General features: G+C 37.1%; 2 protein-coding genes across 3 annotated transcripts; one reads left to right on the top strand and one right to left on the bottom strand.

Annotated features, from left to right (window-relative positions):
- The first annotated feature begins 3,439 nt into the window (after nt 1-3,439).
- On the top strand, nt 3,440-5,881 carry LOC108855095 (uncharacterized). Of its 2 annotated transcripts, XM_018628809.2 has the most exons (5): nt 3,442-4,566; nt 4,641-4,814; nt 4,883-4,974; nt 5,064-5,362; nt 5,453-5,881. In XM_018628809.2, exons 1-5 carry the CDS (start codon nt 3,526-3,528, stop codon nt 5,794-5,796), a joined length of 1,950 nt encoding a protein of 649 aa, XP_018484311.1. In that variant the 5' UTR covers nt 3,442-3,525; the 3' UTR covers nt 5,797-5,881. The 2 variants fall into 2 exon arrangements, with proteins under 2 accessions (XP_056857310.1, XP_018484311.1); XM_057001330.1 differs by having other exon boundaries at nt 3,440-4,566; nt 5,064-5,881.
- On the bottom strand, nt 5,769-8,746 carry LOC108855096 (3-hydroxyisobutyryl-CoA hydrolase-like protein 3, mitochondrial). The gene is made up of 10 exons (XM_018628810.2): nt 8,464-8,746; nt 8,214-8,315; nt 8,021-8,085; nt 7,290-7,424; nt 7,093-7,189; nt 6,878-7,007; nt 6,564-6,742; nt 6,360-6,487; nt 6,152-6,253; nt 5,769-6,045 (listed from the first exon to the last, which is right to left on the bottom strand). Exons 1-10 carry the CDS (start codon nt 8,684-8,686, stop codon nt 5,944-5,946), a joined length of 1,263 nt encoding a protein of 420 aa, XP_018484312.1. The 5' UTR covers nt 8,687-8,746; the 3' UTR covers nt 5,769-5,943.
- Nucleotides 8,747-10,761: the final 2,015 nt, after the last annotated feature.

The following is a 10,761-nucleotide window of genomic DNA, read 5'->3' as shown; positions in this document are numbered from 1 at the left end:
GCTGGATTCTTCTCGTCCATAGCTTCAGTTTGATATATTACCCGCCGTCTGGATCCTTACGGTTAGGGAGATATGGCGGTTTGAAGTTATGGACGAAATTAGGGTTTTTGTGGTCGCCGGATTTTAGCTAGGGTTTAGAGTCTCGTGCTGATAACGTGTTGTAAATAAGATGTGAAGGTGTTGTTGTGTTATTCAATATCAAAGACAAGAGGCTCCTTATATATGGAGCTTAGACCGTCTATTACAAGTCTCATAAGCAATGTGAGACTCTCTTAAATATTAAGAGAGGTCAGTCATGTCTTAGAAATAAACTAAAGGCCCAATCCATTAACATATGATTGGTTTAATATAATTTCGGTTAAATATAACCTCGACCATCTGGTTATAAGTAGTCCTTAAATTATTATTTTGATTTGAAATATGTATATAAAGTTTAAAGACAAAAATGTTTTTAGATAATTAGATTAGCTTATTTTCTTGTATTTTAAAGATGGTCCAAATAGATAATTTTTCATAATACAATAGACTTTCAATTTTTAATAATACAAGTCTATTATTTGTTTCTTAATATAATGCTATCCATGTTTCCAAACAAAATTATATTCTTTTTTAATATTCTTATTCATGTTTCCAAACAAATTTCCTTTTTAAACTGCTGTTTATGTTTCCAAACAATTTTTTTTAAGACTCCTATCCATATTTTCAAAGAAACCTAGATCGTACTTCACTTTTAATAATATAGATAAAATTACATATGGTATAGTAGGAAAATTATTGTGCTATCACTTACGTGTGATCCTGCAACTACATGCTATAAATATTATACATGATTTGCAATCGTGTACTAATATAACATTTCGCTTTTGACATGTATACTAATATAACAATCATGTACTAGGCCGATATATATATATTACCAAAAATTCACATATATATATATATATATATATGTGTGTGTGTGTGTGTGTATTATACCATTAGTACAAAGAAAAAATTAAAATGAAAAAAATATTTATACGGTCACGGATCAAGCTCCAGAAATAAACAACAACAGCGCTAAATTATCTTATAACAAATTTATTTTAATAGAAATTATAGTTCCAAATAGGTTTATCTATTTTATGTCTTTATAAATTTATTTTATTTGGGATGCTAAGATTTTGGAATTGGAAAAAATTATGACCCACCTCATATTATTTTAATTAAGAAATTTAAATTTTATATCAGAATACTTTATTAAGCTTTTAATTTTTATTTTTATTATAACTTCAAAAATTAATTTTCAATATGGATTTATGTGTAAATATTACAAATTCATCATTTAATATAAATAAAAAAATAAAAACAGAAAATAAATATCTGTCCGGTCGGGCGAGTCAAGGTCTAGTGTGTTTTAAAAGGCAATCGCCTTATGTGCCAAGGCACACCGTGGCGATGGTCCTAACGCCTGTTGTGGGCAAGGTTTTGGCCATCAAGAAATATAGAATTGAGGTTTAGTCCAACGGTTCCGATTGGTAGCTGAAACAAAGAGTGATCCTGTTTGAGTTTTTACATTTTTTTATAAGAATGAAATGAAAGTAAATATGATGAATAAAATGGTTATGCAGGATGGATCAGATTGTATGGATGGATGGATGACAAGAACATAAATGATATGCGATTTGAAAGTAAACAAGACAAAGAGATGGAATATGGGATCCGGTCGCTGGACGTGTCTGTCTCAACAAGATCAATGGATGGATAGAGATGGATCCGGTTCTTGCTCAACGTGTGTCACTCTCAATATCGGAAAAGGGATGAAAATGGATCGATAGACTCCACAAAGAACAATGAGGCGGATTTTTGATATGTCAAGGTTTTGCTCTCAAGTTGGCTTCACACGAATTGGAAAGATTTTAGGGTTTTGTTAGGGGCAAACTAACTCATATATTAGCTTAGGTAAAAAAAAAAGATACACGGCCGCTCATAAGGGGTTCAAATACCTGATGCAGGTTTGCCCTTCTAAAGGACTTTGAGGGAAAACAACAAAACTCTCTTAGACTCTAAGGCGTAAAGGGCTACAAAATAAGTCCGACTCTACTTGGACTCTAAAGCAAAGGATAAACAAAGGCCTTGAGTTGCACAAAAAAACACAGAGGCCTTGAATTTATTAGACTCAAAAATAGAAAGAAAAGACTAACAAGGTTGCCCATAATGTCTTAAGTAGAAATCGAAAATAAAGAAACAACATAAACCAAAAACAATAAACTTGTTAGAAATAAAATTTGAAATCGTACATGTTTACCTTAACTCGATCAGGCAGCTAAGTCTCTAAACTGGAAGCAATTGGGCTTGTGGTCGAACCAAGATTGAATGTGGAGATGATTAAGCCGGCTTGGTTATGGACGATGGAAGAGAATTGGATCGGACCGGACTGATTTTGAACCTCATTTGGACCGGGTGGATCTTCAATATTTGATTCGGTCATCTCTTGGATCAGCAATTGCTTAAGGCCGGTTTGGTCTTGATCTAGCATCTCTTGTACAACTTTGGTGAAACCATCTCTTAGGACCCGTGCTCCTGACCTGGTCGTAGGACACTTACGGACTTGGAGAACCTCATATTGGGTGACAAAAACATCCTCTTTCCTTGAATTTTCTGATTTTTTTTTGTTTTATTTAATACAAAGCAAGAGTATCAAGATCATTTAGGGGGATGTATTCAATTTAACATTTGATGTGATTTGATTTTTAATGGAGTTTTAGATGATTTTAATAAGTTGCAGAGATTTAGGTGCTTTTTGTTAAACTACTCTAGAATATCATCTAAAACAATGAGATTTGAGTTTTATTTTTTTAACTAAGAAACTCCACCCAAAACACCCTAAAATCAACTTAAAACTTTAAAATCCCACAACTTAAAATATTTTCAATAACAGTGGATTTTAGAGTACTTTACAAAATGTCAAGTTCAATAACAGTAGATTTTAAATGAGTTTTTAAAATTCATGTTTGAATAAGAGTGGATTTGTCATTTTAATACAAATCACATGAAACTCTCGGTTGAATACACCCCCTTAAGCTATTAATGAATGTTATTTTGTAACTTTTAGCTTCTAATGCTATTTTTGAGATAAAAACTCAAAAGATGCTATTATTGAGAATCTCCCTTTGTTTTATGATTTTTTTTACTTGAACTAAAACTCTTTCAATTATTATGTAAGGTTAGTGGGTCACTTATGAAGATTAGGATAATGATACGTTCAACAAAAATACAAATGAAAATAACTAAAATAATACAATGTTACTAATATGTTTGACAACAAATAAAACCAAAACATATAGAAAATGTCAATTTAAACAGAATAAGGGGTTGATTGGTTGTTACTATTTCGGACGACAAACCCATAGTTTTAACTTTTAAATAAAGGAAAAGATTTGATTTCAAAATTTGAATTTTCATAACGGCAGAAATCTTCAATAACTCGTTACATTCATTCTTCAACTCCCTCTCCATCCCCATTTCTCACACCACACTCAAAACAAAATGGCGTCTCTCACAGGGGGAATCCTCCTCAAGCTCCTCCAATGCATGAACACCAACACACGCCCCACGGGAGACCACAGATCCGCAATCCTTCAAGTCACAGGAATAGTACCAGCCCTCGCGGGTTCCGATCTACGCCCCAACCAAGGCTTCTACGTCCAGATCTCCGACTCTTTAAACTCCACCTACGTCTCTCTCTCCGAACGCGACACAGATCTCATCCTCACCAACCGTCTTCAGCTCGGCCAGTTCATCTACCTCCAACGCCTCGAGTTCGCCACCCCCGTCCCACGCGCCGCCGGATTAATCCGTCCCGTCGCTGGCCGTCACGCCTTCGTCGGAACTCCCCAGCCGTTAATCGCACGCGGATCTAAACAAGATTTCGTTATCCAGCCGGTTCCCGATTCTGAGTACTCGCTTGACCCAATCGCCGTTTACTTAAACAATAAACGGTTAGATGATGATGACGTCACAGTAAATGGGAGACAAGCGCTTGTTCCGGTTAACCAAAACGAAGAGAATCGTAGCCAAATAATACGCAAGCAGAAACCACAAAGATTCTCGTCACCAGCCTCCTCGGCTAAGCAACGTTGTGTCTCATCATTAGGGAAGAAGAACAGTTCCGTTACAGTGGAGAGAGATCCATCCCCCGCTGCTGTTGCGAGGAGATCTGCGTCTCCGGTTCCATCAAAATGCATAGTGCCGAGTCTTGCGGCAGCAGCAGCGGGGCGTGAGGAGAAGAGGAAGGTTGTTAGAGAGCCGTCCATTCTTGTGCCTTCAAGATACAGACAGCCATCACCTAGTGGAAGAAGAATGTCGATTTCTCCTGGAAGAAGGCTTTCAAGTGGTGTGAGAATGTCTCCCATGGTTGCTGGAGATTCTTCGGGGAAGAAGAAGATGGTAACCGTGATTCCCAAAGTCTCTGAGGCTCTTGTGGGATCTTCAGCTAAACATGGTATCCGGAAGAATTGGGATGAACAGAAGGAGAAGGGTAGTAGTGTTAAGAATAAGCCTGACCCTCAAGCAATTTTGCGTACTCAGGTAACAATCAAGTCCGACCCCTTAGTGTTCTGTGTGATGATGGGCTGAAACTGATAATGTACGTTTTGTTGCAGGCTGCTATGTCAAGACGTCTTAGTGATGCAAATAGGCGGAAGAGTGATTCCTCCGAGAAAGTGAAGTCCTGTTCATCAGAAGAAGTCTCAGACATTACTTATCATGATCGGAAATGGACAGATGGTAGTGTCCCATTGGATAGCATCTCAGGGGATCTTGCAAAACTTGCAAAGGTAATGAGACATCGAGAATAAAAACCACTTGAGTTGGTGTATCCTCATCGATTGTTTCTCTTTTACAGGAGGCTATGCAAAGAAGAAACTTCGCTGCTAAAGCTGCTGCTCGAGCATTGGAGGAAGCTAATGCTAATGAGTGCATCATAAGATGTTTAAGGTAAAAAAACAAAATTAGAAACTTTGTCAACCAGTCTTGTTTAGACTTTCATTTGGTCTTTGACGCCATCGCTTTGGTGAACATTTCAGTAAATTCTCGGAGCTTTCTTCTTCCGCTAAAGTTGGGAATCCGCTGCTGATCATCAGCCAGTTCTTGGTAATCTATGAAGATGTTGTGAAATACAGTCAGATCGTCAACTCAATAGCTTCAGAAGACAATAATATTCGTTTTTCATCTGAACAACAAGACCCAATCTCTCTTTGGGTTGAAGCTGCTTTAGCTACTAACCTCGACGTTGTCTCACTGGTGAAAAGCCAGAATAACCACGAATCACCTTTTAAGAAATCAACTCCCACTCGCCTCTCTCCAGGATGCACTACAAAGACGGGTTTGTGTTTTACAGTCCGAAACAAATTTCCATTTTCAGTCGACGTGGAAAGATACAAGACTGTTAAGTTTCTGCTATTGTTTGTTTCAGACAATACTGTTGGGATATGGACAGAAGTAGAAGGCATGAAGGAGACGGCTAAATTCGCAGTGAACGTACAATCCGAAATGCAAATGTGGTTCATTGGGTTCGTGGAAGAGTCATTAGAAAAGAAAAACGCAGCAGTGCGGCCTTTAGACGGTAGTTACATAGCTGCTGTTCTGTCTCATCTGAAACAAGTTAACGAGTGGCTGGACAGGGTCGTGTTGGACCAAGAAAACCAGATGACAACAATGCCTCTCACCGACAGGATAGAGCGACTGAAACGTAAAATTTATGGATTCGTAATCCACCACGTGGGATCTACTTATGACAACTCTGCTTCCTCTGCTTGATATTTTTTTTTGTCTAAAACTGTGTTGCAAACATAAGTTCTGTCAACTTATTGAAGCTTATACAGTAACAGTATCTTGAAACACACATGGGCAAAGAAAGATTTCTTTATTTTGTGGAAACACTTTGAAAAGAAAGCAAATTGAGAACTAGACATTTAACTCTTCCACTTCTGAACTTAATGGTTTAAAGAGAGCTTCCACCTCGTTCTCGTCTACGTCTTCAACCCTTGCCGGGTTCCATTTAGGATTCTGCAATAAAGTTTTCTCAAATAGTATCAGTTTTGTTTGAACTTGATGGGCAAAAACATGTTCTGGTCCAATAGATAACATCAACTTGAGGGCAAAATGAATTAACCTGATCCTTGTCGATCAATACTGCTCTGACGCCTTCAGCAAAATCACCACGCAAGGCCGATCTTAGTGCGATGCGATATTCAGTCTTCATCACACCATTAAGCTTCACGAAGGAAATTAATACGTGAGGTTAAATATTATTCGATATTCGTCTTACAGAGTCTCTTAGATGAGGGAAAACATAAAAGAATTCAAGTGTTGAAACTCACTGTTGCTAATTCGTTCTCAGCTTTACCCTTGGCACATGCAACATTTGAGAAGTACTTCTGTGTCAGGTAAAGAGAAAACGGTGCTCCTTTCTCCAAACCTTTGAGTGCCTCTGTAGCCCATTCTACAACTGTATCCAAACAAAAGGTAAAGCAGCGATTTTAAGGCTCTATGGGCATTTTTACAATTCCACTGGGTAATCATACCTGAAGGCTCAGTGCTTTCCTGATACTTTTTGAGCTCTTCTATCGTTTCCTTAACAGACTTATTTGAGCTAAACGCTGACTCTATTTGAGGCAAAAGTGATTTGAGATGGGCCTCAGATTCAGTATTCCCACTGTATTTCGACAAAGTTGCCTGGATGTCTTGATTAGGATCCTCCGACCTGCATCACCGACATGTATGAATTCTTTGAGAGACAAAACAGAGATATGCACATTGATGCGAAGAAACAAGTGATGCAGACTCCATGAAGCCTATTAGTATAAATGAAATGAGACGAAGGAGGAGGAGGACAGACAGGTTGGCTGACAAAATGGCTTCTTTTAAAGAAGCTAGATTTTCAGATGGCACATAATGCGTCCCAAGACCAACGAACAATGCATCTGACGGCGTGGAGATTCTTTTTCCAGTTAAACCAAGATAAGCACCTGCGGTTATTATTGGCAACAAAAGTTCCACTGAGCAATCAACACCTATATAGCAGCCAGTTTTAAGAATTTCATATGAGCATACCAACAGATCCTCCCCCAGGGCTATGAGCTGCTATATATGAAAACCCGACATCTGGGAACAACCCGATTCCATTTTCCGGCATGGCAAGAACCGTCCTCTGGAATAGAAAACAAAATATGAAAAAAAGAGTTCAGATTGTAATTCCAATCACTAGCTACACAAAAAACAGTGCAGAACAAGTCTTAATTGGTTTGTACCTCTGTTATCACACGGTAGCGACCATGTCCAGAAAGGCCAAGGCCAAATCCCATTGTTATTCCATCCATTAATGAGATATACGGTTTCTTGTAACCAGCAATTGCGCATATCAGGCTATATTCTGCTGTAAATACCTAAGGAAGCAAAATCTTAAAGTTGGAATCATGCTAAAAATATTAAACATACTAAAGAATTTGGAGGTGACTACTCCAACAAGGGTCAGAATGGAAGAGGTCTGCTCATCGTTACCTGTAACCTCTATTTGAACAAGGCCCATGAACCATAGTCACACGATTTCGGTTTCTAAATTAGCAATTAGTACTCCTATGGACTCATTATGTTCAGTAGAGAGAATTTCATGTGGTCTTCAACACTTAGAGCATGTTCTAAAGTACGAGGTGCTACAGTTGGTAACAAGTATTTTTTTTTAAGGCATGACCAGAGCACTGAGATGATTTCACAGTAGTTTCAGTATCTTGTGTACTCTTAGATATGGTCCATAGAGTGATGACAGAGATTAAACAAGGAAACCTGGATAATATCTAACAATTAATTTTTGGTGATCATCTGACTCGCATCAGTCATCACTACCAGCAGTTAGACTACGACCATGGTTATATATTTTCAATTGGTTTTCTGACCTAAAGATCTCTCTCATATGGTGCCAAATTAATTATATTGCATAATTCAAGCAACTTATATGTTTAGAAAGCATGATTTATTTACAAACCTTTTGAACAAGAGGTGTGTTTTTGTCCTTTTGGATTTCTGCAGCAACTCCTTTAATATCCATCCCTGCAACATTCATAAACGGTCACTCCAATGACAGAGATTTCTGATTTCGGATGAGGCGTTAAGGCCAGATGCAACAAAAATTCATTATATTGATACAAACAAGAAACGAGCAAAAGATTTGCCATTACCAGCACAAAAGGCACGAGGTGTGCTGCCTTGAATGACGACACATTTGACTCTTGGATCAGATTCCCATTCGTCAAGGAAGCTTTTATACTTCAAATCCATTTCTGTTATATCAATAAAAATTAACCAGCTAAGATTACTGTTCAGACAGATTGAGTTAATATCTGAACCAGATACCTCTTCCCAAAGCCAATTTGAGTTCTCTAACATAATTCCAAAAGGGCAATCATCACCTAACAAGACAGATGTTACCTAGATTCATGGCGTTAAGAGCTTTGGTTCGATCGAGAGTGATGACAGCGACGCCATTCGGATAAACGTTTCCTTTTACGAAATCTTCGCCGCCAGCTCCGGCCATTGCTGAGAAGGTCCGACGATCGAATCTGAGGATGTGAAGGGAAGACGACAAGGTTGATGAATAACTGGTGGGGTAAAAGATGCGATGGACAGAAGCTATAACAAAAGTTTTGATCATTGATTCGTCAAGTGTTGGAACTTCCACATCACACAGCACCTTAAAACGAAGATCGAGTCATCAGTGACTAAGATTGCAATAGTAAATACTCTTCCCTAGTCAGCGACTTCACTTTTCTCAAAATGCGCCCATTTATTGCGTTTTTTTTTAATTAAAATATATTATACTAGAATAAACCCCCCCTAGGACAAACATGTAACTAAATTTTTAATACAAATTTATTTTAAATGTTTAATTTATTTTTAACTAAAAGTAGTTTAATCTGGTACATATGGAAAGCTTGAAATGATAAACTCTTCAGAAGAATAGACAGAGATCCATTAGAGCTCGTCAGATATACAGAAAGTGAATATCAAACCTGGTATAAAGCGAATGAAAGAATTCTTACAGTGGTACAAGACATTGGTCGTCAAGATTTCCAAACGCTAAGTTTGGACAATATTTTCTTAGTAGATGGATTATGGACATTAGATGCGCCTTTTTCGGGTTGTGGATGGGTATGGATGAACAATGCTGGAAACATCCAACTCATTGGAACACGTAACTTGAGTCGCCGTGAATCACCCCGTGCATTCGGAGGTGGAGGCACTACGATGGGCAATGGAGAATATGCTGCAACACTTTTCGTATCAGCGATTTGAGACGGATTGTAAGGAACTGATTGCCATGATAGATGCTCCTAATGATGGCCGAGCTTTGCAACGGAACTGGAGAAAATAGAGACGCTGCTGATATGCTTCCCGGACTTTCAGATCATTCTTGTACCACATACTCAAAACAAGATTTCTGACTTTTTAGCTAAGACAGCTAGATCCTTCCATAGTGAGTTACTTTTTGTTGTTTGTTCTATTCCGGTCTGGCTACCTAGACTACCTCAAGTTTGAGTAATATAATGATCTTTTGACGAAAAAAAAAACTAAAAGTAGCTTATATTTTTATAACAATTTTAACAATTTTTACTAAATTATATACTTGACTAGTTAAAAGAAAATTTATAAATGTAATTATTTACTTCTTCACATATGTTTATTTTAGTTTAACTATACTAATAAGAGAAAATTAGAAAAAGAGACACTTTCAATTTAAATTTGTCTCACTAAGATTTTTAGAAGATTATTTGGGTAAATAGGATTTACATTCCTTTTAATACCAATTATACCCTTTAATTAACCAAATTATTTTTAACTAAAAATTATAATATTTTGATTTAAGGTTTTATTAAAAAAAAAGTATAAAACTGAAGAAAAAAAATCCACGTAAGAGATAAAACACTTAATACTTGTACCCAAATTTATTTTTCTCTTTACTCATCTTCTCCGCCGCACCTTCAACCTGTTATCAATGGTGATTTAAAATGAGTAGAGAATCTTTGTTCTGACTGTCGGTATCAATCCTATGAACCTGTTCTAAAACGAGCTCTCAGCGTCCGATTACTCGCCGGAAACACGTTACCCGGCCATGGACAGCGGAGATTTGGCCATACTCGGTCAGTTACTCGGACTAACGTAAAAAGTTCATAATTTCGTCGATTTCATGTTCAGAATCACAAGTTATGGTACAAGTATGATATATTTCCTCAAATCGAACAATATTAATAAGAAAAAAAAAGGAATCGTAAAAAAAAGAAAGCAGAAAACGGCTACAGACTTGCAGATCTGAGGTTGAAGACGGGGGTTTTTCTGTCATTTTCATCTCATTAAACCTAAAAATGAAAAATATTCTCCAAGATTTTTAGGTTAGATTTAGGAAACTTCTAAAACAGAAAATGGAAGTTTCCATTTTTTTCGGATTTGCCTAGAATACGTAATATACCAAACCCAGAATATAGTACAACACGTGCAACCCCTATTCTTCCTTAGGCGTCACATAAGGTAAAAGGCATAAGAGCCTATGACACAATTTCTAAGTTAGGTAAATCATAGAGTTCAAGATATATATCGTTATATATCTACTGGTACACTGAAGACATACTGCTATATGTTGATGTAACTAAATCTAGCTCAGATAGAAAGATGAAGAAACATTAGTTTATGTTATATACCCGAGATATATCTATGTATTATACTTAGTTTCGG

The sequence above is a fragment of the Raphanus sativus genome, unplaced genomic scaffold (assembly GCF_000801105.2).
Source record: "Raphanus sativus cultivar WK10039 unplaced genomic scaffold, ASM80110v3 Scaffold3499, whole genome shotgun sequence".
In the NCBI taxonomy this organism is placed as follows: domain Eukaryota; kingdom Viridiplantae; phylum Streptophyta; class Magnoliopsida; order Brassicales; family Brassicaceae; genus Raphanus; species Raphanus sativus.
The sequence above is the reverse complement of the archived record's forward strand: the minus strand, read 5'-3'. Positions and strand labels throughout refer to the sequence as shown.